Genomic DNA, 25,680 nt, shown 5'->3' with positions numbered 1-25,680 from the left:
AGGAGGGCCAGCCATCCCACACTGACCCCAGCCCTGAGTGTACTCTGCCTGTTCTTTGGGGAGGTGGTCCGTGCGCACCAGCACTGACCAGTGCCACCAGTGGGAGCCCAGGATCCCTTTAGGCAGCATCCAGCTGCCTGTGCCGCGCTGCCTGCACTGCACTGCAGACAGGGCTCATCAAATTTCTCCATTGTTCCTGTAGATTACAATAAATTTCCTTTGAAACTGGAACAGTGATGAATGAAGGGGAGAACTATTAACCCAGAGAATCAATTCAACTTTCCACAGAGCAGAGGAGCACACGGTCCATCCTGCTCAACTGTCTGAGTGAGGGGCTGTAAGATGCAGCAGGGCCACAGGAAAACACGAGATTCCAACCCTCCTTTGGCTGCATCTGACAGCATTTTAAGGCACTTCACATTTTGCAGGCAGCACCTCCTTAGAGGGTCTCACAAGTTTAACTTGGTAAGTAAACCCCACAAGTTTCCTCTCTCTGGAGAGAGGTTTTTCTAGGTCTGCCTTGAGGCATTTGCCTTGCTTAGCATCCCCAGACTCGTGGTGGGGATTTCACCTTTAACAAAGAGCTTAAACTAAATCAGCTTTACCTCCTTCCCAGTGAGAAGAAGGTCCCTGGCCCTTGGGGTTGTTGGCACCCTTAACTGGAGCTGCAGCCTAGAGCCCTGCTCAGCCTCACTGCAGCCCAGTGATTTGGGCAAGCCCAGGGTATTTATGGAAACCTTGGAAGCTCCTTCTCTTCACAATGCTTGGCAAAATCCCAGGCACAATTACATAGGAGCCCTTGAATGAGAGAACAGAACCCAAAAATGACCAGCAGCCATTTGGGGATTATGGAATTCATGGATTTGGGTTGGAAGGGACCCTAAAGATATTCATCTCCAAACCCTGCCATGGGCAGGGACACCTTCCACCAGACCAGGTTGCTCCAAACCCCGCCCAACTTCATCTTGGACACTTCCATGGATGGAGCAGCCACAGCTCCTCTGGAATGCGATGCCAGCCTGCAATGTTGCAGCTGGGCACCACAGACATCAGGGTTCTGCCCAGAGAACCACCCCCAGATAAGGTCATTTCTGGCAGCAGCAACTGCCCACTCCACTGCTGCACAGGCTCCTCCAGCTTTGGTGGAACTGGTGCTCCTATTCGTCCTCATAGGGCTTCATTCCCAGCCTGGCCACCAGGCCTGTGGCAGAGGCTTTGGGGACTGTACCAGAGGTTTTGGGGCCATTCCAGAGGTCTTTGGGGCTGTACCTTGCTCTCCAGCCTCTCTGCAGTCTGCCTGAGCTCGCTGCACGCCTGTTCGGATTTTGCCAGCTTCCTTCTCAGCACTGCCAGCTCCTCCTAGGGAAGATTGGAAAAACCCCACACACAGAGTTCCAGCATCCTTGGTTTATTTATGAAAACCTTGTTTTCTGTTCAAAATAAGTGGAAGAGACATAGCTGCCCCATTAGTAAAATTTACTAGGCAATTTTGAAGGCTGCTCACTGCAAATTGCCAGGACTACAGTTCCTGACATGAATTCCATTGGAGGGAATGTCAGCTTGGGTGTGCATAGAGCACGTTTTATGCAAAAGCAACAAACTTCAAAAGCCTGGGATGAACAGCCAGAGGCCTGGATCGTGCCCAGGGAGTGTCCCAGAACCCTGGCAGGTGTCACAGCACAGTGCAAAGGCACAGTGTTGGCTGTGATTCCTTTCCAGGCAGTGGAAGCTGCTCCATGCAGCTTTGTCCTGCTTTGATGTCCAACACTGAGCAGGAGCAGAATGTGCAAGAGTCGTGATAAAAACAGAGGTTAAAAGGGTGATGGGGCCTAATGGATCCCAGGTGGATTTGGAGGCAGAAACAGAGGCTTGGGCAGGTTTTATTTCACCTGAACCAGCCTGAAAACATCTTGTTACAACCTTACTCAGGCAAGAGGAGGAGCAGGATGCCAGGGAAGATGGATAGGAATTTAGCACAGGTCTGTCTAAACCCACCTATCCCATCCCATCCCATCCCGTCCCATCCCATCCCATCCCATCCCAGGTACACACCTCCTTTGCATGGAGCTGCTCCTCTGCGAGGTTAACACTGAGCAAGGGCCGCACACGGCTCAGCAGCTGCCACCAGGGCCAGTGCCTGACTGCCTGGAAGACCACCAGGTTCTTCTGGATGCAGTGGATGGCAAGGCGCTGGATCTGCAGAGAGACACAGCAGCAGTGGCCTCACCCAGCCAGGAAGGACCAGGCTGGGGCACTGGGCTGGAGGGGGATGAGATGGCAGGGGAGCTCAGGAGATGGCACTGTGGCATCTCATGGTTGCCCACAGGGCAGGACAAAGCAGATGCCCTTCAAAGGAACTTAAAAGAGCTGTAATTTGGGTGCTCTGGGCCATATCCCAGCAGCACTGACCTGAGTGAGTATAGGTATCCCCAACCCAGGGAATGGGTACCTTCAACCTCTTGAACTTCTGGCGGCTGAGGAAGCCCTTGCAAGCAGCCTGGAGCAGGGTCATCTTCTGGGCTATCAGCTTGTCACGCTGCTTCTCCAGTCTGGAGATGACCCCCGGCTTCAGGAACACCTGAGAGCCGGTAATGTGGTTACACACCCCCAGGATGGGGAACTGAAACCTTTCCCTCCTGTTGTTTGACAGAAACATTGACCATCACAAGGTACAATTCCTCGAAACCCTTCCCTTGGGATGCTGCCTTCTCCCCACTTGCAGAGATGGAGGAGCATCTCTGTTGGCAGTGGCTCCTGACAGGTGACACACAGTTATGCATGAGTGACACAGAGGTAACACACACAAGAGCACAGGTGACACACAGTTATGCATGAGTGACACAGAGGTAACACACACAAGAGCACAGGTAACACACAGATACACACAGACAATACAGGGACATGCACAGGTAACACACAGACACACACAGGAACACACAGCTGTGCAGAATTAAACACAGTGACACACAGGTAACAGCAACAGTGCTTTACAACAGCAAAACCAAAACCAACCACACTGTTTTCTTTCACTGAACTAGTCACAAACACCTCATTAATGATACAGATTTGTTGATGCTATTGAATTCACCCCAGTATCAGTGTCGGAGTGTTTAAAGTGTCTCTGGGTCACTGCCTAGCAAAGCTCTTGGGATGCAGGACCAGGACGTGCCATACAGGCGCTCACAACTAGCACACACCATTTGCATAACACAGCTTTAATAACCCCATAGGACACAAGGGAGGGCAGCAGGTGCTCACAGAGCTGCATCTTAAAGATGCCAAATTGAATCAAAGACCAGTTCCAAGGAAACTCACTCTCTAAAGCTAATGCCATGATTGCTCCACCACCTATTCAATTGCCTCATTAATGTCTGTATTAACTCCCCAACTCGGTGAGCTTCGAAGCCAGTACAAAATCAATGCTCAAAGTGACGGCAAAGCGAACTCCTCCACAAGGAGATGTGACCGGGGCTGCCATCGTGCTATTGATTAATAACAAGGGTTCCAGAGAAGAGATAATTGCAAACTGTTCTGTGTAGGATAAAAGAAAGTTATTTTGCTCCACAGACATGTTTCATGAATTCTTTCTTTGCAGACTGCAGAGCTGAAGGCAAGCATGCACAGGAAATTAATTCTTCTCTGACACCATCACATTTGAGTTCAAACATTGCTGCTGTGACAGCTGCCTGACTTTGCAGTGCAAACCCCAGCCCACCAAACCCACGAGCTGCCCAAGCCCCATTCCCTCTTATGAGACATCAATGATAATTAGGAATTTAAATAACATGAGGGGTTGGATTTGATAATTAGGTACAGATTTTGTCCAGGGTACTGCTTTCAGATGTGAATTAGAAGTCTTCTGCAGTGATTTTCGGTGAGGCTCAGTTTCCCAGCCCACCTGGTGCCATGTGGAGCAGCAGAGAAGAGGCTTTCTCCCTGATTAGGGGAACGTTGGGCAGCTGGAGAGCCTGGCACAGGGCTGGCTGTGCCCACACACACGAAGAACAATGGGGAAGTAAGACTGGAGCCACCATACCTGGCTGCATCCTATGGCAACGCTCTTCTTCTCCAGATCCAGGGCCTGGAACAGCTCCTCTATAGCCTGCAGGGAAGAGGCACATTATGGAATAGCTCAGGAAACATTAATAGCCTGCTTTGAGCCTGCTGAAACAATGTGCAAGACCCCTGGTCTTCACAGACACCCAGTAAGGTGCCTTCAGCCTATGGGCACCCTATTAGTGTGCATCCAGCTCTGCCCTCCTTTCCTCTTTCCAATACCAAAGCCCACCTTCCCAGTCACAAGTCCTGGTGTAAGAAGGACTTTCTGCCTTGAAGGATTTTGGTGGGATGGGGGTCAGAGATCTACAGCTGCATGGAAGTTATTCCCCCTTTTGCTGCCATGCCTGGTCTGGAAGGACTCGAATACTTGGGCAGTCATGGAAGGAGGTGACACAGGAGACAGTAAGAGCCTGTCCCAATTCTGTCCAACTGCATTCAGTGCTCCTCTCCTGTCCACCTTGCCAACAGCTTGAATTACTCTGAGCTTAGGACTGACACACAAACACAACAGGCAGCAATACCAGACAGTCCCCTAGGGCAGCAAACACTGTCTGTCTGTCTGGATGGATGGTAACAAATCCTCTGCTAATACTTCACTCCAGAAAATATCCTCTGGCAGCCTCACACATCTCCTCCCCAAAGGACAAACCCACAGGAGGAATATTTCACCATGGACCCAGGAATACCTTATGCAGAAGAACTTCACTCCTTGCTTTGCCAGTAGCCATTCAGGCAGGGATGGAGAACACCAAGGAGTGGGAATACGGTGACAGGGCATGAGACTGTGCTGGAAGCAAGGAGCACCAGCACTGTGGGTGTGCCCTTCTCCAGAGGCACTGATGGGACTGGGACTGGTGTAAGGCTGTGCAGGATCATCCCATCCCCATCTCCATCCCCATCTGATCCCTATACCACTGCATTCCCATCCCACCTCCATTCCAGTCTCCATCTCATCCCCATCCCAGCACAAGCTCAAGGTTGCTGCACTGTCACCTCGTTGCTGATGAGCATTTCTCCTGCTCTAGCTGCTGGGTTAATGCCTCCTCTCAGGAAGCAGTCCCCAGCCAACAAAACCTCATAGCATCAAGCTCCAGGGAGGATGGGATTTTCCAAATCCCCTGCTTATACCCTGCTGACAAGGCACCCTCTGCCTCTGACAGCATTTCATAGCAATATTGACCTTTTCCGACTGTCAAACTTGTCTTATTAAATCCCAAGGTCTTAACTGCCTTTGCACATGCTGGCTGGCAGTTTGCACAACAGAGCACGTGCCCAGCTTTAATTCATCTCCTCTCAGCTCTTCCCAGTTCACCAGTAGCCATCCTTTCCCTGAGCAGCCTGTTCCAGGGCTTGACAACCCTTTCAGTGAAGAAATTTTTCCCAATATCCAATCTAAGAGCTCCAGGAACTGTACCTCACTGCAAAGACAGCCCTGATGGCACTGGGGAGGACTGAAATAGCTCTTGACACAGCCCCATGTGGGGTCTCAGCCCATGCCCCCCAGCCAGCCCAGCACACACCTTGCTCTCATCTGGAACCTCGTAGGCAGAGGTGTGTTTCTTCATCACCTCCGGAGCCAGGACCTGGAAGCGCCTTCGGAACTGGGTGAGGAGCAGACGATCCATGTACCCTGGAGGCAAACAGACATGCTGGGGGCTGGCATTGGGGCACTGCCACTGGGACACTGCAAGGGAGCTGCTGGGAGGGGGCTGTGAAGGGTGGCACATCCTGTCTACAGCAAAGGGCACTGTGGGTGAAGGGTACCAGGGGAGCTGCCATGAGAGAGAAACTCCTGCAGTGAGGGGAGGGCAGAGGGAACAGAGAAGAAGCAGAGATGGGCTCAAGGTGATCAGATGCTATCCCAGCACCTTATGTCATGCAGGAGATGTCCCTGGACCTCCTGCACATGTCCCTCTCCCCATGACATCAGCTGTAACTGTGGTTGATGAAAGTCCAGTCTGATGCTCCAAGGGGAGTGTGGGTGAACCCCACTGGAGCCACAGCCACCGGGCAGGAGAGGGGTTGAGAACCCTTGCAAAAACCAGCAATTAAAAATTGGGGTGTTTCTGAAAAGGGGCTGGTGAGAAGCAGGTGATGAGAAGAGCCTGGGAGGGCTGAGGCAGGGGCAGGGGGGCAGTGGCAAGTGGGATGGGCATAGCGCATGGTGGCACCGGGGCCGGACATACCGATGCGGTGCAGGCGCAGGGCATCCAGGAGCTGGGTCCCCTCCAGCTGGGTCCGCAGGGCCACCACATCCAGCTGTGGGGCTGCATCAGGTGGCACAGGGTGACAAAGGGCTTCTGACCCCATGCCTGGGAGCAGGCAGTGGACAAAGTGCAGCTGGGACCGTCGGAGAAGGTTGGTGAGGGCATCCTGTAGGGCAAGCAGAGGTCAGTGGGGATAGAGGGGGACAAAAGGACAGCACACACTGGCAGAGAAAAATGCTCCCTGTGCATCCACTGCAGGGAGTCTGGGCAGGTGAAGGAGTCACCTCTGAGCCCTCAGGCTGCAGGTTATGAACAGCTGTGGTCACAAAGATGAACACAGGGTGAAGGTCACAAATGCTGGGCAGGACCCTTTCTCCTAATGTCTCATGTTTTCAGTTGATGGGATGCAAAATCTTACCAGGGTTTATAGACTCATAGAATGGTTTGGATTGGAAGGGGCCTTAAAGATAATTATGGTTGGGGGACAGTGGGTGGGGGTTTGCCAGGGACCCCTAAATGGGCTGACTGGGAAGTCAGCAGAGTCTGAGCCTCATCTCTGAGAGAGTTTGGGCACCTAATTATAGCTGAGATCAGCAGGAACTTGGCACATGCCCAGCACTGAAGGGTAGTTTACTGTCTGAGTGCTTAAGAGGATTAAACAGCGGCACAGCAAGGTTCTGTGTAATCTGCTCATGATCTGTTTGCCTGGGATGCTCTCCCTGAGTGACAGCAGTGCTGGGCAGCCTCGTGGCCAAAGCAGCATCCCAGTCAGGACACAACTGCAGTGGTGACCCAGCCCCTGGGGCAGGAGTTGGCTGCTGGCGAGTGTGGGATTCCTCAATAAGGAGGAGCGTGTCCAAGGCAGAGTCTCAGTGTGGGGCCACAGTAGTTTGCGCCATAAATCCCCCAACCCACAGCTGTGAGGGTCCCTCACCAGCACTCACCGCCTGCAGCTTGACCTGAGCACACACCGACCTCTTCCTCACAGCTGCAAAGCTGCTGGCAAAGCTCTTCCTCAGGCAGGTGTTGCGGTGCAGGGCAGCCTGGGATTGTCCCTCCAGCCCGGCCACGGCACGGCAGGGCAGCAGCGGCCGCACACGGGGCTGCACCAGCTCCCTCACCGCAGGGCTGGGAGGAAAGACACAGCATGGGGCACTGGGACCACCATGGTGGTGGTGGGAAACCTCGGCTTCCCAGTCCCTTCCACAGGGTTGCAACACCCAGGGCCCCAGATTCACACTGGTGCTGCTCTATGGAGTGGAGAAGTGTGGGGATGACAGCGTGTGTGTGGATCTCTTATGGTCTGAGGTGACTGACACCAACGCTAGGCTGTGGTTCTAGGCTGCGGTTCTAGGCTGTCTGGATCTCTTAAGGTCTGAGGTGACTGATGAACCAGAGAACCCCCTGTATAATGTGGATGCCTTGTAGCCAGTGGAATCTCTCCATGTATGTGAGGTGAACTGCTGACCAATAGTGTGCTGGCATGTTGGATACAGGAGTAGATAAAAGTGAAGCTGTTACTAAAAATAAAGTCCTTTGTCTTGGGTGAGCCTTCTGATCCCACTGCCGCCTGAGTTGTCTCTGCCTTCTCGACCGCTGCTAAGCTAATCTACATTACCCCAATAAAGGATGACCCCAATAGAGAAGGGTGCTGGGACATCCCCCACCCACTCTGCTCCTCTCTGTGCTGGGTACTGAGCTCTTCACTGCTGTTAAACCTTCCCCAAGTCAAAGCACAAAGCAAAACAAGCCAGCAAAGTGTAAGCAGAAGGTTAAAATCCCCTGTGTGTGCCGACACCTGCTGCACCTCGGTTCCTTTTCAATTCCAATTTAGTTTACAAGTTCCTCAAAGCAGTGAGAAAATCTGGGCAGCTGCTGCATGTGGAGCTGCTCCTGGCCAGTGATGGCTGTGCTGGACTCCCAACAGGCCATGGGCTGGGACACCCTCCACAGGGTTCACCACCATCTCCGTGGAATCTCCCTCGTACTTACACTGAGGAATGCTGCAGCAGCTGAATGGCATTCTGGGCTGAGAGGTTGAACTTGGCTTTGCTGACCCAACCTGTGAGGTCGTAGCGCACGGGGTCTGTGCCCAGCTGGTGGGAGATCTCGAAGTGCAGCTCCTGCTCACACCTGCGCAGGTGCCCATCCCCTGCAATAGCGATGGCAGCCCAGAACCAGTCCAGTGAGATGTTTAATTGGCTGCTTCTCTCAAATTTCCAAAGCCAAATGGCAATGCCAAAGGCTGGGCAGCCGAGCTGAGCCCAACTTACCCTCCTGGTCTGGTCCCTTCGTGGCAAAGTAGGAGCAGAGGCGACTGAAGGCAGTGCTGTCCCCAGAGCCCGGGATCAGCACCTCCTCGTCCAGGATCCACAGCAGCCCCCGGCAATCAGCCCTGGGGCTGCCTGGCAGTACCTGTGGCTGCTGAGGGAGATGGTGCTTAGTGCTGGGAATGGGCAGGAGAGCTGTGGGCTCCAGCTGCAGCCACACCACTCCCTCCAACCTGCTCCCACTGCCCAGCTGTGGACCCTACCCCAGAGCAAGGCCAGGAGACCCTCCTGATCTGATCCAGCTCTGTTCCTCACCCTGAACCCTCCCCAGTGATGATGTGCCACAGCAGGCTGTCATCCCAGTTCTGCAGCCAGGCTGGGAGGGGAGACAGGGCACAGGTTTTAGTCAGGGAGGGTCCTTGTATTTTACAAAGCAAAAGAAGCTGCTGGTGGATGCTGTGCCCTCCCTTGCAACACTCCAAGCTGCTCTGGAACACTCCACAGAGTCCCTCTCCACCCCTGGAACCCACATTGCTCTGAGAAAGAAGATGTAGAGCTCCCACAGCGCCCACAGGGACAGGATACCTGGGAGCAGCTCAGGTCAATGATGGACAGCGTGGCCAGTGGAGAGTGCTCTGGAAGATCAAAAGACACCTCAACATTTTCCTGGAAAACATTATTTAAAAGTTTGCTTCAGTCATGGTGTGGCATCTGGGAGCCAAGTGGAGATCCATTGCCAGGGATGGGAAGGAAGGCGGGGATCCAGGGGAGCAGAGCTGCCACTAGAGCCACCTCCAGCATGACACAGAGGCACAGCCATGCCTGTCCCCATGGGAAGGGCTGTCGGAATCCCTGCACTCCATGGAATGGTGTTTTGGGGGTGTCAGACAAGCTGCATAAATCATGGAGGTGATAATAATTGATATATTAAAATTGATAATGATTTCTTAACAAGAAAGCAGCAAGAAAGGAATTGATTATTTAATTTGCGGCTTGCAGTTGTGGTTTCCCTCCCTCAGCCAAGGCCTGCAGGACTCAACCCCTTCCCAACATCCCCAGCACTGAGTCCAGGAACACCGGGAGCCCCTCAGGAGGGACAGAGGGAGCACAGCTTGTTCTTTCTCAGGCCTGAACTGGGGATGCTCGGCAAAAGCCATGGCTTCAGTGTCTCTCCATGGCAACATGAGGGGCTCTGCTGAGGGATCTGAGTCTGCAGGCAGAGCAAAAAGCAGTGGGGACCTGATGCCTCCCTGCCAAAGGCATGAGCTGCTGGCAGCTCATGTGTGACCCAGTGCTGGGTGTGAGTGGTCCTGGGGCTCACAGAGCAGTTCTGTGGCTCCAGAGTTGTGTCCTGCACCATCCTTATCCAGCAGGAAAGCTGGGCAAGGGGAGGCTGCCGAGCCCTCTGGCATTCCAGGCTCAGGCAATTACATATTCATCACCAGTGAAGGACACATCTATCCTTACTCGGCACAAGTGATGTGTGAGTATGAAACCATGGGAATTCAACCATTTTCCCAGGGCTAAAGGCATTAAAGTAACTCCTGCAAGCCTAATAATAAGTTCATCTCTGCTTGTAGGATACTCAGCAGCATATTTCTGCAATAATTCATCATTTTCCTCTCTGTACTCTATTATTCATCAACTGAGGAAAAAGTCAGCTGTGCCAACAGAAGGGCACAAAGCCTCCTCAGCTGGAGCAAGTATATCATAGAATCCCAGAATGGTTTGGGTTGGAAGAGACCTTAAAAATCACCTAGTTCTGATGCCCATGTCAGGGGGGCTTTCACAAAGACACTAAGAGATCCTGGCATCTCTGGCACATCAGAAGCAGCCAAGAGGATCCAAGACTGGGGCAGGGGGAGAGGAGAGACACAGCTCAAGGCTACAGTTCTGTACACACCACACCATTCTGCAACACCCCGCCCATAAAAGCTGATGAGTTGCTCACTTACAGCAGGGCAGGCCACAGGGATCTGCTGGGCCAAAGACAGCCCCATTCACAGGTGTTGGGAAGCTGCTCCATGGGATGCTGCTCCCAGACCTTGCTCCTCACCTCTCTGTACCTCTCCATTTCCAGAACGAAGGTTTTCTCATAGAAGAGCCCCTGCAGCCGCTCGTGCACGTAGTTGTGGCACAGCTCTTCAAAGGTGGCTGCCCGCTCCGCCTGCTGGTGCCGCGGGTTCTGGAAGCCAGGGGTGTCCACCACGGCAATGGAAGCCATGGAAAGGTACTGGGAGGAGAAGGACCTGGGAAAAGAGACACACACACCACTGGGATTTACCATGGACAAGAGAAGCGATGCCAACCAGGCACTCACAGCATCAGCTCTCCATGCCAGGGTCCCTGTGCCACAGGAGGGCAGGACACAGGAGGTCCCGAGTGCCAGCATACCCTCCCAGGCAAAGATTGTCACACAACTTCCTATTCTTCCAGCAGACAGCAGTCACCTGCTCCCTTCCTGAGTCTGGAGAGCCCCAGCCAAGGTTTCTCCTCAGCAGCCTCTGGAGAAGGGGCTGCCTCCCACAGTCCCCAGTGCCTGGTAGTTCAGTACCTGTTGATCAGCGAGACCACAGCAGCAAAGAGCTCCTCGTAGAGCCCCGAGGCCATTCCCTCCACACATTCCACACCTGTCAGTTTTGGCCCTGGAACACAGGGAGGGAAGAGCAGACACAGGCACACCATTCATTTCCAGCCAAGCTCAGCCCACACACAGCTGATATGGTACCCAGGGTGGCCTAGATGTCTGGGCAGAAGAACCCTCACCGCTCCAGGGCATCACTCTGTTGCCTCTCCTGCAGACTCCCCTACCTGCTGCCAGAGCAGCGCCCCACAGTTCCCTATCCCCCAGAATAATGAGAATAGGGATACAGTGCCCCTGTACCTGCTGGGCTCTCCTCTGCCAGGGGTGGGTGCCGACCCCGCGACGTCACCTGGGCCAGGATGTGCTTCAGGTGGTGCTTGAAGACGGCAGTGCTGAGCTCCTCTGGGGCACAGCCCAGCACCTCTGCGGCGCGGCTCGCGCTCTCGAACCTCAGGAACTGCTTCCTGCCCACTGCGAGAGGGATGGGGCACGAGAGGTTCATGTAGGGCCAGCACCAGCAGAGCTGGGTGCAGGCTCAGTGTCTCCAGCAAACATCCCACCTATTCCCGTGTGTACCTCCAAAATCACAATAATCCAGGGCAAGTCAGGGACAGGTGGACCCTGAGACCTGCCCAGACTGCCACCAGCCAGGCAGAACTAACGTCCTGCATTTCAAGAGTTTCAGTGGAGCTAACCAGCAGATGTGCTGATGGGAACTGATGGGACTGCAAACCAATCACTGGAAATCCAGGATCACCTTTCCTGGCCCCAGCGGGGTTTGCTGTCCTGGCAGCCTGGGAGCAGTGTTCCTCCCCACATCAGCAGCAGAGCTCCACACATTGCTTATATCCAGTGATAATGATTCCTTCTTAATGATTAAAATCAATAGGGGTTTTAATCTGCAGGATTAATCCTTCTACAAATCTGGGATGGAAAGGTGCTGTGGAGGTAGCCAGCTGGCACATGTTCATGAACATAGGGATGAGCAGAAAGAGAAGCAGACAAGCAAAGTGACCCAGAGAGCTCAGAGTAGCACTTTTGGGTGGTGAATAAGAAGCCGGGGGGGTGGTGGGGTGGTGGTGGTGCTAAAATGGCCTCTTAAAATACACCTGGCAGCTGGTGGAAGGGTAGAGGGTTTGGGATGGAGAGCAAGAGGTGGCACATCCTGACATGACCCATGAGGGACCTCCTTCTGGCCATGGGGATGCACAAAGCAGAGTCCAAGGGCTGGGGTCTGCTTCACAGCACACTCACAAGAGTCAGCCTCCCTTTCCCCTCCCCTTTGATGCTTTCCCAGTATTTTCTATGCTGACTGAAGGACTCCAACAGCAAGGGCTGTGATGGAGCAGGCAGAGGAATTGTCTCAACACTCCTGGCTTTGATTTATTGTGTTTTCACTGTTTCTCATCTGAGCTGGCTGGACAGAGGCTGATTCCTGACACACAAGATCTCTTCCTGCTGGGGAACAGAGGGCCTGGGAGGGCAGAGCTGCATAGACTTCCCATGCCAGCCAGGCTCCCAAAGCTGGCATTCCACACTACTCCAGCACCCCAAGACCAATGACAGGCTCCACTCAGCCCCAGAGGAGCCCAGGCACCATTTCACACTTCATAAACTATAACCAGCAGCAGCATCACACGACCCTCCTGGGTGTGATGAGACCGTGGAAAACTCACCAGGTTTTACACCTAAAGGGAATTACTCTGGCCCATTTAATACTTAAGAGAAGCAGGGAGAAAACATGGGATCGGCACCAGCTTCACCTCACTCACAGAGACCCTGGCTCAGCCTCACCAGGTACAGTTCCAGCACAGCCCCAGCCCATCTCTAAATTGCTCCATGCCTCGGTTTCCTGGAGCTGAAACAGGGATGCTCCTTCTCTTCCCTCCCAGGGCATGATGCCGCAGTGGAGGGGCTGTGTAGGACCCACCTGTGCCAGCAGCTCAGACATTCACCCCCAGGCTCACATAGTGGTCCCAGCTCTGCCCCTCAGCTGTCTGGGTGGTCCCACCTCTCCTGCTGCCCCATGTGAACGATGCTCCCCTGGTACCACCACCCTCCACAGGGTTTGGGGGAGCACAGAGCCTTCCCCACCTGACCAGCAGCTTCCAGACCCACCTCCTGTGTGCCTTCCCTCCACCCAAGGGGCTCAGGACCCTGGGATTGCAGCAGCCTCCCTGCAGTGACTGGGGGTTTGTGAGTGATCCCTGCCCATGACAGAGACCTGCGGCAGCACCAGGAGGATTTGGTGACCTGCAGCCGCTGGAATCGCATCAGCTCCATTGCATGTGTGGGTTGGGAGCCCACAGGGAGCCACAGTGCTTTATTTTTATATCAGCCAGCGAAAGGGACAGCTTGAGAGCGAGCTGAACGCCGACCCCTGCTGTGCCCCAAAACTCCCCCCTGCTTAAAGAGTCAGCGAATAAAGGAAAACAGCAGAGATTCTGCAGGCCACAAAGGGACTGAAGCACTTAGGTGAATGGCTCCCGGGATGCCCCGCTGGCCTCCGGCTGCCAGGCTGCTTTCCCAATAAAAGAGCCGCTCTAACACATTTCAAAGGCAGCGGGAAGGGCTGACATCGGGATGGAGCAAAGCAGGCTTTTGAAATTCAGCCTTTTCTTCCCGGTGTTTTTGTATCTGCAAATGCATTTCCCACTCTCAGCCAGGAAGAGGTGGTGCTGCTCCCTCCTGTTTCATTCCTGCACAAACTGAATGTGTGAGGAGAGAAGGGGGAAAGGTGCCTTTAACCCACCCTGGGGCGCCTTTAACGCGTGCCGGGGCCGCCGCGGGAATGGGGATGGGCACAGTGGAGACGCCGGGCTGTGCTCCTGAATGCTCATGAAAACCCAGCACAGAGGCTCCCTTTGGTGAGATTTCAAGGAGAGGATTTTGAATACACGACATCAAAGGGCATGAAAGGGGAAGGGAAGAGATGGCTATCGGGAGACAGGTTTAACCACATTAAAAGAGTTGTCGCCCCCACTGAGACTTTTGCTCCATCCTGCTTTGATCCATTTTTTATCCATATCTCCTTTCATTTCTCCCCTTTTGTTCACACACGACGGAGGAATCAATACTAGAGTGAGCGACGCTGAGACATGCTCTGGTTGTTAATCCCACACCCGGCTGTGCTCAGGAGCCGCAGCCCTGTCTGGACCCGCTGTTCCCATTCCTGCTCGTGCTGAGAGAACTGTGCAGGATTTGTTGGATACAGCGCCTGATTCCCTCCCAGACTTACAGGAGGCTCAGGACAGAACCTTGCAAAGCAGCTCAGTCTCCCCAGTCACCATGACTGCCCCTCCACCTGCCCTTGAATTGAGCACTCCCAAAATGAGATGCGTCTCCAAAATCCACCCTCCTGAAAACTCACAGGGCAGAAGGGCTTTCAACTTTTTTTGGCCAAGAGCCTTCTCACACACATCAGCTTGAGACCATGGGTTCATCTTTAGAAGTTGGAAGGGCATTAGGAGATGGAGGTGGGGAAAGAGAACATCAGAGAGGAGAAAGAGAACTCACTGTGAGTGATGCCAGCATCTATCCTTTTAAAATAATTAATAAATGATTAATGGCATAAATTACCATAAGATGTGTTATGACATGTTGCAGAGACATTTATAAATGTCTGTGGCTTAGTTTATGGCAGCTTTTATACGGCCCTCATAAATTGAAGTGTGTAAATCAATGTGGCTGCCTCTAAAACAGGTTAGAGCATGTCCTAAAATAATTTATTAGGGATAAGGCAATTTCTATTTGCCTGTATTAACAAAGTCTTTATAAATACAATCTCCATCCAGACTCAGCCTATTATAATTCAGTTACTGTGGTGGACACTCAAGAGATGATAAAACCAGTGCTACCTGAAGCTGTCCCTTTGCAGTGTCATTGGGGATAATGTGCCAATGACTCAGTCACCCACTCTGGTCCTTCCCAAGCAGGTGGCACAAAGTGGTGATGTGCAACCTTGTCCTTTCCGTGCAACGGTGGATGGACCTTCTCCAGAAGCCCTCCATGGGCCAGGAGATCATCACCCCACATCACCCAGCTCCTCCATTGGTGACAAAGAGCTTGGATCCACCACAAATGGAGCAGCTTCAGGATAAGCATCATCCCACACACCTTCCCATGCTCAGTACACCTCCCCATGCCCCACACGCCCCAGCACCAAACACCACCAGGACATGCCTGCTTCTCCCTCCAGCCCCTGGCTCCAGAGTGAGGTGTAAGGGCTGGAGAGACAGGAGCCCCCTCACCTTTGCAAGCACCAGCAGCTCCCAGGTGGAAGATGCCAGCCAGGACACGCCAGATGGCCGCCTGCTCTTCCGAGGTGATGCCCAGTGTGCCCATGGCAGCCCGCAGCTGGGCAAAGGCTGCCGAGGCTCTCTGCTTCTCCTCGGGCTGCAAGAGGGGAGAGAAGGGGGAACATCACTGCCTCTGCCACAGCATCACAGGCATAGGGGCCACATGACAAAGGGAGTGTGGAAACTATCGAGCCAGCGAGGAAAAGGCAATAAGGGACCCCTGCAGCAGTTTGGACAGAGTGGAGAAGCCCCTGGCAGGTTTCTCAAGAACTTGGTGTAAGAGGAGGACACAAAACTCCCACTTCAGGAATGTCTGCAGAGCAGCAGCTGAAGATGTTTCATATCACAGAATCCCAGAGTGGTTTGGGTTGGAAGGACATGGGCAGGGACACCTTCTACTAGACCAGGCTGCTCAGGGTCCCATCCAACCACTTCCTTTCACTTCTGCCCAAACACTCCTGCCCACAGCTGTGCAGCTCTCAGCCACCACCAGGACATGCCACCTCCCACCACAGAGAGCCCCCTCTGGCTGCCCTGCACAGCCCTGGCACTGCAGGCTCCAGCAGGCAGCATCCCACCTTGTCAAGGACCTGTGAGAAAGCCCTCCATGAGGGGATGGGGAACCCACAGGAACTGGGGGCTGTGAAAGGAGGGTAAAGCCCAGTTCCTGAATCCAAATCTGCTGCATCGTCAGGTGAGGAATTTATTGTGCCCTCCTTGGAACCATTGCTCCAGTAGCTGATTCCTTTGGCTGCTGGACCAGCACAGGAGCTCCCTAATGAAGATGGAATATTGGATTCATTGATAGATGATGTAACTGCAAATTGCTGTGATTCATCCCAGCACTTTGGCTCATGGACAATCTGCCAGGGCTCTGCAAACAGCTCAGGCTAATGAGGGGCTGGAACTGGAAATCAGCTGAGTAGCTTTTAGCCCCTAAAAGTCACATTCTGGACTCCCCAAAGGATGCACTTGCCCCCAGGAGCTGCTGCTGCATGAGAACATTGGGGAAGTTGACCCTGGAGCAGCAGGACCTCTTCCCAAGGTTGTTGGGGCATGTACAAAACCCAAGCACAGATTCCAGGCAGGGCAGCCCTGGTCCAAACAGCTCCCCTGGAACTGTTTGAGGGGTCCTGGGGGCTCTTCAGGCAGACCCTTCCTCATATCCTGACATTTGCACCCTCCCTCCATGCTGCCAGTACAGGGGCATCATCACAAGCCACTCAGCAGCCAAGGACCCCAAGACATTCTCTAACTGGGGGTGACAAACAGGGTGCCCTGAAGGTGGACATAAGGCTTCAGCATTTCTCTCTCCCTACCTTCGTGAATGGCTTGATCCCAAAGGAATTGCTCTCAGCCACCTGGTGCAGGTGCAGCATCGTCCTGGGAATAGTTACAGAAAATGAGAGTCCAGCTCCTCCCTCACCTGCCCCAGCACTCCAGCCCCCTGCCCTCCCTCCAGGAGCAGCTCTGGCACCCACAGAGCCCCTTTATAGCACTATCCAAGGCACCTGGGTGGGAAGGTCACCACAGAGCTACTCCATGAATGGGGACAAGCTGACACCCAACACTCCAGGAGACTTCACCCAAGGACACAACTTGGGGGGAACCAGAGTGAGAAGGAAAGGCATTTTTGTCTCACTTATGACCCCAATTTCAGCTTTAGTGAAAAGGTAAAAAAGGACCAGAAAGTGCCCTCCATTTCACCACAAAACTCTAATGTAAGTGTATACAGAGCCCTGCAGTGTCACCAGCACAATCACTCTCACAATCCCTTCTCAGATGGATGGAATTTAGGTATATACAATGGGGAGTTCCTGGGCAGAGGATACCCACCAGGTGGGCAGCCAGGAGGGAGCAGAGCCACCCAGTGCCACAGGAGCCTCACACTCACCTCTCTGTCACATCCAGCCCTGCCAGCATCAGGGGGAACACGTTGAAGCTGCTCTCTCCATTGGGCTGCTGAGCAACACGGGCTCTCTCCAGTAGCAAGGTCTGGGGAGGGAACAGAAGGCACTGCAGGTGGAAAGGTGCTACTGGCAGCTGTCAGGGAGGGGCTGGATTTCTCCTTGCAGGGCCAATGCTGGATTTGGGGCTGCTCTTCCCACAAGCAAGAGTTGAATGGGGCCCCAGGCATCGAGGGACAACATTTCAGGGCATGGGGGCAACACTCACAGTCCCTCTGCACCTCCAGAGAGGTCTGGGCAGTGTGATGGCCCTGGCAAAGATACTGCAGGATCTGGATAAGTCATTGTCTGGGCTTGAAACAAGCCCAGATGAGCTCCAGCCTTGCCAAAAGCACTAGCACCAGGAATGGGTCTCTGCAGAACTGTGTGTGTCCCCCACTCCAGACTGTCCCATCCTTCCATGAACATCCCAGGATGGTACTAGTGGCCACATTCCCATTCCTGCACACTCCCTCCTCCCCATGAGGTCATCAGCTCCCTGCAGGTGCCCAGGGCAGAGCAGGGGTAGCAATGGGAATGCCGGGTGCTCCAGCCCTCTCCTTCCTCAGATGAGGCCTGGGGCCACAGGCAGCTCTGATTAAAGAGCCTTTGATAAGAGCCCTGGTGGTGATAAAAGCCCTCAGAGGCATCAGCTCCAGGCGGTGTGAGGTGCTGCTAATGAAACACTGAATTATACATTTCCTCATAAACATTTCATCCCAGCACTGCTCCGAGCTCTCTGCCAGGGAGGAGACAGGCTGAGGGATCCCTCCAAGCTGCTGACAAAGCTCTTGCTCAGGTGCCACTTGGGGACCTGCAGTCCAGGAGGAGCAGGGAGCAGAGCAGGGAGCAGAGCATCACTCCCCACATCCAGCCTGCACAGGAAGCACAGCACAGGGATGGTTCATCCCCATCCCAAGGATGCCCAGTTTCAGCCACAGTTCCTCCCATCTCACTGGGGGGCAGGTACCTGGAGATGAGCAGCGGTGATCTGGCCAGTGGCACTGAAATCCAGCGACAGCACCATGGAGAAGCGTGTGGAGCTGCTGCTGTGGCCAGTGGTCACCGACCCAAAGGCTCCCAGTACTGTGAACATTGCCTGGATCTTCTCCACTGCAAAACCAGCACCAGAGCCTCCCTGAATCCTCCTGCATTCCTGGAGGAGGTTTCTTCCCCTGGCTCACCTCTGCCTGCTCCTCCCAGAGGTCTCTCACAACGCTTAGGGAACTGGCTGGGCATGGGGTCAGTGTCCCACACCATGGGATCACGTGTTTGCTGATGGAAAGGGAATGTGCCAGCCTGTCCAGTCCTCCACCCTGCTCCAGATCATTGGTCAGCCCTTTGCAGGAGCACAGTGTACCCAGGGAGCTCCGAAATCCAGCGCTACCCTCTAAAGCCACTGAGGGCTGGGCGGCGCTTCCTCCCGCGTCACCGTAACACGATCAGGTGCGAAAGTGCTGCCCCAAGCACGGCAATAATTTGAATAATTGCCTTCTGGTGCTTGTGCTGGTGTTTGCCAAAATAGCAAATCTATTGGGTCTGAGATGGGGTCAGGGCACTCACAGTCACACCAGGGACAAAGGCACTTGCAGCCACACCGATTGCTCAGGAGCCACCCCAAGGGACACAAATCAGTCCAGGAACGGGGCAAACGGAGACCATTAGATGGAAACAGCACCACCTTTGTGTTTGTGTGCCCCCAACCTGTACAGTCTCTGTGTGCTGCCACTGGTCAGCACGAGAACCATCTCCTCGGGGGCTCCCAGCAGCCCCCAGCGCCGTACCTGACACCCTGCCGTCCACACTGCCTGCCGTGCCCACCAGGTACTCCAGGGCACTCTGGCAGCACCGGGTCCTTCCGGCCCCGCTGCGCCCCAGGGGGATGATGGCCTGGTCCTGTCGCTGCATCAGCAGGTTCCTGTAGGCTCTGTGTGCCAGCGAGGAGATGTGTGGGGGCAGGTTGTCTCGCTTCCCCCTGGCAGCCTGGGAGGAGGGAGAGAGTGGCAGAGCACATCCTAAAACAGGTTTCTTGTAGAGCAAAACCTGGAGACATTCACATTCAAGGTGATTATTTCTCCCCAGGGTGCAGAACTGCCCGAGGTTGTGTCCTCAGATCACCACCTTGCCTCAGGCATTTCTGGTAGCAAATGTTCTCAGAGTCCCCCAGCCCCAAACAACCCTGGCCCTCAGTATCCTCAGAGCATCCCCATGCCCGGGAATCCCCGATCCCGAGTGTCCCCAGAGCATTCCTGGTCCCGAGTGTCCCCAGAGCAACTCGGGTCCCGAGTGGCCCCAAAGCATTCCCGGTCCCGAGTGGCCCCAGAGCGTCCCCGCGTGTGGCGGTCCCACGGTGCCACCTGCCGGCAGCCGCTGCGCCCGGCGCCGTCCGCCGCTGTCCCCAGGGATCGGTAGTGACTTCCCCGGGACATGTCGCTGTCCCGCGGTCTCCTCGCTCACCTTTCCCGCGCCGCCGGCGGGTGCCAAGCCAGGCGCGATGGCCACCAGGCTGTGCCCCGCGTAGGTGCAGGGCAGGCGGGCACGGAACCGCTGCTGCAGCGTGTTCAGGACACTGCACTCGTTGAGGTTGATGAGCGCGGCCAGATCCTCGACCTGATCCAGGCTCGAGGGGTTGGTCTGTGGAAGGAGAGCCAGGGACACCTCGAGCTCTGCTCTCATGGCACAGACTGTGCTGGACCCTGCTGGGACCTGGGTTCCTGCCAGCCTAGACGATGCCCTGGGCAGCACCGTCATGCCGAGGCACTGCCCTGCACTGGGGCACCCAGCCTTGTGCCAGCCCAGCCCGGGCATGGGACTCACTCACCCTCTGCACGCTGTCCTCGTCCACTTCAGTGATGGTGCCATCCTCGTCCCGACGCACCCGCACCCTCCCGGGCGGCAGCTCAGGCGTCCCCACGTCTGGTTTCAGCTGCGTGGCTGCAATGAGAGGCTGGTAAGTCCCCCCAGTGGCACAGCCCAGGCAGCCCAGCACCGAACTGGCTGTGGCATGGGGAGATACCAAGGGCTCAAATCCAGCCAAGGTCCCACTGGGGCACGGCTGAGCTCTGTGCCAGCACAGCACCCAGTGACCACCCTGCTCCCAGCACGTCTCGTCTCCAGTGCTGGAGAGCACGGGCAAAGCAAGGCAAGTTACCGAGCGTGAACCCGTCCTGCTGGATGAGCCAGACCTTCTCGGCTTCATACCAAACGTCCCTCGGAGCCTGTGGGGAGGGGAGAGGGGAATTGCACAGAAGTGGAAGGGAAAATGAGCTGAACAACCTTTGTCCCCTGAACAGCAACACTTCCAGCCACATCCTCTGCCCTTCCACTGCCCACCCATCCAGGCCCAGGTCTGCCTTCCCTCCAGCCCCCAGCTGAGACCATGGGAATGGGAAGAGGTGCATGAAACCAGAAAATTCATCAGTGACCCAAAACCCTGGGTAACCCACATTACAACCCACATTACCTGGTCCTTGTCCGTGCTCTTGCCAGGTGCCTCTTTACCCTGGTTCTTATCTGTGCTCTTGCTCATCTCTTTGCTCTTTCCCAATGTTTCTTCAGCCTCATCCTTGTCTGTGCTCTTGTCTGTCCCTCTGCTCTCTCTCAGTACCTCTTTACCCTTTCCCAGTCCTCCTTTCATCTTCTCCAACTCCTTTCCCACATCTTTGGATTTCTCTTGGATTCCTCCTGGGTCCCCCTTGAGCCCTTCTGACTTGTTTGTGGCTTTTTCAGGCTTTTTGAATTCCCTTGGCTCCTTCTTGTCACCTCCAACATCTTTCTTCATCTTCTCTGGCTCTATCCTCGCTGGCAACAGCTCTGTCTGGGCTCTCACCCTGGCTGGGGGCTGCTCGTGCCTCAGGGGCTTCCCCTTCTCTTTCTTGGTGCTCTCAGGGCCTGTGCTCTTGAGTGTGTCCTGCTCCTTCACTTGAACTTTGTTGCCGTGCTGGGGGTCCTGGCTGGGGGCAGGGGCTGGACTTGGGGGGCTGCCTCCCTGCCAAGGGTCCTTGGGGCTCTTCTCAGGACACAACAGCTTTGCCACCTTGGGAACCTCCAGGCAAGGGGTCCCTGCTGGTTTGGGGGTAGTCTTCTCTGGTTTGGGAGTGATCTTTGCTGGTTTAGGAGAAGTCTCTTCTGGTTTTGGGGATGTTTCTGCTGGTTTGGGGATCCCTGCCACTGGTTTGTGGGAGGTCTCTGCTGGTTTTGAGGGTGTTCCTGCTGGTTTTGAGGGTGTTCCTGTTGGTTTTGGGGACGTTTCTGCTGTTTTTGCAGATGTTTCTGCTAGTTTTGGAGATGCCACTGCTGGTTTGCGGGCAGCCACTGCCAGGCCAGGCACAGGGGATGGGGTTTTGCTGGGAATGGTCCCCAGTGCAGCCTTCTCAGGGGGCAGCTCCTTGCGTGGGGGGGCCGCGACCCCCTTGCCCCCCTGCCCCTCTGCCTTCAGCCCGTTCCGCAGTGGCTCCTCACTGGCACCTCCTCCAGCCTGGGCCTCACCGTCCTTCCCCACGGGCTGCCAAGCAAAGCAGAGGAGCTGAGTCTGACAGGGACAGGGCAAAGCACCCAACCTCAGCCCGTCTCTGGGGGCTGCAGCCCCATGTTGTATTGCCTGTCCCATGAACAGCACAGCAGGACATGGAGCTCCAGCCCTGACTTGCTCCCTCCAGGCACAGCCAATGCCTTCAGGTGGTTTCTTGGACCTGGCTGCAGGGTTGCAACCAGTAGTGGCCTCCTCCTCCTCCTCTCTCTTGGCCACATCCCGACCCTCCACCTGCCACATCCTGGGTTGCTGCAGTGCCTGGGGATGCCCCTCATGCTCCCCTTCCTGCACTCTGTGCTGAACCAGAGAGCCTCACACTCTTCTTAATTACTCACCTTCCAATAAAGCAAGTCAAGAATGGCAAGTTACATTAATGAAGTCTCCAGCAATAATTGCTCGGGGGTGAGAGCTGGCCAGGGTCGCAGCTTGCTGCAGCCACCATGCTGTGAGCCTGGGCCTTGCCATCCAGCCCAGCTCATGCAAAATACCCTCAGATTCCTGATTGCAACCAGTGCCATGGGGGCTCCAAGGAACTGCTTGGAGCCGTGGACAGCTGGAGTCACCAAGGAACACACAAACAGTGGCCCAGCAGCCACCCCAGTGCAGTGTGGAGTTCACCAGCACTCACCTCCTCCTTTCTGTTCGCCCTGCTCTCCTTCCTCTGTCTCGCTGCCTTGGCCTCCTGCTCGGTCTCCCGCACGAGCTGCTTGATGAACCCCCCTGGGATGACCGACAGGAGCAGGGGGGGTGTGGATGGGGGCGGCCCCCGGTCCTCGTCCCGTATCTGTTCAAGGGAGCAGAGGTGGGTTACAGGGCAGACACAGGAACAGGAGCCCCAGCATAGGCCCGAGGGCATGTTAGTGGCAGTGGAGCCAAGAACAGCCCCTGCTCTGCCAGCATCTGCAGGCATTGCCAGGCTCCCAGCGAGGCCACAGGCCGCCTATGGACACCAGACTGTTTCAGGGATGCTGTGATGAGCACAAGCCTTGAGTAGAAAAGCTCACAGAGAAGTGACCAGATTTCCTCAGCCACCAAGGGCTGGTGCAGCAGGAGCCCACGTGCACTGCCAGCTCTGCCCTGGCATGGCCACAGGAGGATCTGTCCTGGCTGCAGTGAGGCAAGAAGCAGCTCCAGCATCACCATGGCTACATGCAGCCCTGCTGGTCCGCCCCTTCGTGCTGGGCTCCAGACCAAAACCAGTGCCTGTTCCCACCACTCTCCCAGCCACAGCCCTGCACAGCAGCACCAGCACCAATCCCAGCAGCCATAGCCAGGCTCAGCCAGACAGGGCCCCAATGCACCAAACAGCGCCAAATCACCCAAACCAGAACAGTCAGTCCGTGAAGGAGCCTGAAGTTGGCAGGGTGGGACGCAGCAGGAGTGACGTGCAGGGGCTGTGGGGATGCAGCTCCAGAGGCTGTTGCACTGCAATCCCCCCAGCACTGAGCCCCTGGGGAGCCATGAGCCCCCAGCCCTGACACAGCACCAGTGCCACCCGGACCAAGACTTCCCTTCTGCTCCCAGAGTGCGAGGCGCGAGGAGATGGCCATGGTGGCAGCGAGGCTGGACGGTGCTGTACAGAGAGATGCAGGGACACGCCAGGCAGAGAGAGAGGACAGTTAGCCGGGGGCTGTTGCTGACCCCAGGGCTGTGCCAGGAGCTGTGCTGGGCCGGCAGCACTGTGACCTTGCTGGGCATTGCCCAGCTGGAGTTCACAGCACTACCTGGAATGTGGCTGCCCAGGCACGAGGAGATGGGTGGTGTGGCAGTGCTGGAGAGGGCACGGCCATCAGCAGTCACCTCCAGCCCTGGCAAGGGCCAAGCAGCGCAGGGAGGTGGTGGTACAGAGGATGAGTGGCACCACGACCCCAGTGCCCCGGGCTGGGCGGGCGCGAGAGCCCTCCGTGCCCACCGCGGGCTGCCCCGGCTTCACCTGTCGGCATCATTCACACCCTGAACGCTCCGAGCTCGCCCGGCCCCACCGCGGCCGCTTCTCCTTGTACAGTAAAAAGGGCAGGAGCTGCAGAGCGGCCGCGACCCGGCCCAGGAATGTCCCTTTGCCTTCTGGGGCGACAGCCCCGAGGGCCGCGTGCGCTCAGACACCGGCGCTGCCCCCGCCCTGCCCCTCGCGCTGTGCCCCGGGGATAACCGAGACCGGGAGGTGCCTTTGGCCGAGCACCGTCACCCTCCGTCCTGCCCTGCACGTGGGGAAACAGTGGCACGGAGGGAACCAAGCACAGCGCGTGGCACCAGCAAGGGCCAGGACCGCCATCGGTACCAGTCTGCTCCCCCCACCCGGAGCAGGATGTAGCCCCAGCCAGGCCACAGCCGCTTGGGGCTGGTCCCTTTTGGAACTCGCTCCCTCTGCCACCCAGACCCCACTGCCACCCCGGTGGGTGCCAAAAGCCGAGGCCATCGAGGGACCCCTGGCCGCCTCCTGCACAGGGCAGTGAGCACCGTGCCCGGCCCCAGCCCCGTTCCCAGTGCAGCCTCTCCCCAGCACGGCCCCGTGCCTGGAAGCCGCCCCCGAAACCGGGACTGTCGCTCTCGCCCTCCATTCCCAACTAAAAACAGCCCTCCCGGCAGAGGAGCCCGCGGCCCCCGCACCCCAGAGCCTGCCCGCCCCCGATGCCCCTCGAACCCCCGTACCTGTCGAGCTGCAGCGCAGGGGCTGCCCCGGGCTCAGCGAGCGGGGCCGGAGCGGCGGCAGCGGAGGAGCAGGGGCAGCGCTCGCCTCCCCCGCCCGCCGCGGTGGCAGCTGAGGTGACACATGTCACTGCTAAAAATACCCTCGGCGGTGGCACCGGGGCCTCGACTGGGGAGAGGCAGCGGCACAGCGGGGGCCTCCTGTTCCTCGGCCTCTGCCTCTGCACTGGCTGACACACGTGCCACCCGTGCCCTCTTCAACACGCAGTTTGTGCCCTCCTCGGTGCATGCTCTTGTACCCTGCAGAAGTGGGAGAACCTCTCTGGCTTCGCGTGAGCCCACCCGGGGCACTCTGCTGCTGCAACGGGGGCATCCAAAGGTGATGCCCAAAATTTTGGGTCAGAGTTCCAGCACTGGGCTTCCCAGAGTACCCCAGTTCCCCCCACCAGCCCCAGCCCTGAGACGGAGCAGAGCTGGAGAGGGACCTGAGAGCAGGGCTCAAAATAACCCCTGGCACTAACACCAGCATGGTCAGCACCCAGCCAGGGCAGGTGGGAGGGGGTCAGCACAGGGACAAGTGGTGACCACACAGGGCAACGTGTGACCCTCAGGTAGGGTGCAAGTTGTGGCTCAGGCCAAGTCCAGGTGCAGAGGTGTAGAACTCTTCCTCGGCCGCTCTGCATCTGACCTGAAAAGGTCCAGATATGCCCAGGGCATCAGCTGGAAAAGCTGTTAATGAGAAAGGAAATGGGATTGTCAATCTGAAGACTCCTGTCAGGAAACTGAGGGTTGCTCCAAGCATCTCACCAATCCCAAGCCCATCCAGGAACAACTCAGTTTTGAATGGTCCTTCACATAGTCCTGGGTGGCACTGCAGCCACAGGGCAGCCTGCCCACTCCTGGGGATCCCTCAGCTCCAACCACTGGGGTCCCTCCAGTGCTGGTGGAAAGCCACCACTGTCACCCATCACACACATCCCAGTCTATGCCAGGGACCCCGACACCAGGCTGAGGATCACCCCAGTGCCCTTCTGGCACAGTGAGCACCATTCCACCAGCAGGACACAGCTGGTTTGTCCCCTTGCAATGGAAAAATCAGGACAAACACCGTGCACAGGAATGGGCACAAGCAAAGGGAC

The 25,680-nt window shown here is 56.0% G+C and overlaps 1 protein-coding gene across 1 annotated transcript in view; it reads right to left on the bottom strand.

Annotated features, from left to right (window-relative positions):
• The window catches only part of MYO18B (myosin XVIIIB), a 51,669-nt gene extending 28,224 nt beyond the window's left edge, over window positions 1-23,445 (bottom strand). The window contains exons 1-25 of the mRNA XM_071571957.1: window positions 23,409-23,445; window positions 22,524-22,681; window positions 21,659-21,868; window positions 20,924-21,445; window positions 20,516-20,582; window positions 20,186-20,298; window positions 19,822-19,998; window positions 19,149-19,347; window positions 18,335-18,477; window positions 17,313-17,413; window positions 16,738-16,801; window positions 15,371-15,515; window positions 11,421-11,591; window positions 11,091-11,181; window positions 10,593-10,785; window positions 9,122-9,202; window positions 8,540-8,687; window positions 8,259-8,418; window positions 7,211-7,394; window positions 6,246-6,432; window positions 5,580-5,689; window positions 4,037-4,102; window positions 2,450-2,578; window positions 2,053-2,196; window positions 1,270-1,359 (exon numbers count right to left, since the gene is read on the bottom strand). Coding sequence (XP_071428058.1) covers window positions 1,270-1,359; window positions 2,053-2,196; window positions 2,450-2,578; window positions 4,037-4,102; window positions 5,580-5,689; window positions 6,246-6,432; window positions 7,211-7,394; window positions 8,259-8,418; window positions 8,540-8,687; window positions 9,122-9,202; window positions 10,593-10,785; window positions 11,091-11,181; window positions 11,421-11,591; window positions 15,371-15,515; window positions 16,738-16,801; window positions 17,313-17,413; window positions 18,335-18,477; window positions 19,149-19,347; window positions 19,822-19,998; window positions 20,186-20,298; window positions 20,516-20,582; window positions 20,924-21,445; window positions 21,659-21,868; window positions 22,524-22,681; window positions 23,409-23,445 — 3,690 coding nt within the window. The remainder of the gene's footprint in view (window positions 1-1,269; window positions 1,360-2,052; window positions 2,197-2,449; window positions 2,579-4,036; window positions 4,103-5,579; window positions 5,690-6,245; window positions 6,433-7,210; window positions 7,395-8,258; window positions 8,419-8,539; window positions 8,688-9,121; window positions 9,203-10,592; window positions 10,786-11,090; window positions 11,182-11,420; window positions 11,592-15,370; window positions 15,516-16,737; window positions 16,802-17,312; window positions 17,414-18,334; window positions 18,478-19,148; window positions 19,348-19,821; window positions 19,999-20,185; window positions 20,299-20,515; window positions 20,583-20,923; window positions 21,446-21,658; window positions 21,869-22,523; window positions 22,682-23,408) is intronic.
• Between the last annotated feature and the right edge of the window lie 2,235 nt (window positions 23,446-25,680).

The sequence above is a fragment of the Pithys albifrons genome, chromosome 17 (genome assembly GCF_047495875.1).
Source record: "Pithys albifrons albifrons isolate INPA30051 chromosome 17, PitAlb_v1, whole genome shotgun sequence".
Lineage (NCBI taxonomy): Eukaryota > Metazoa > Chordata > Aves > Passeriformes > Thamnophilidae > Pithys > Pithys albifrons.
The sequence above is the reverse complement of the archived record's forward strand: the minus strand, read 5'-3'. Positions and strand labels throughout refer to the sequence as shown.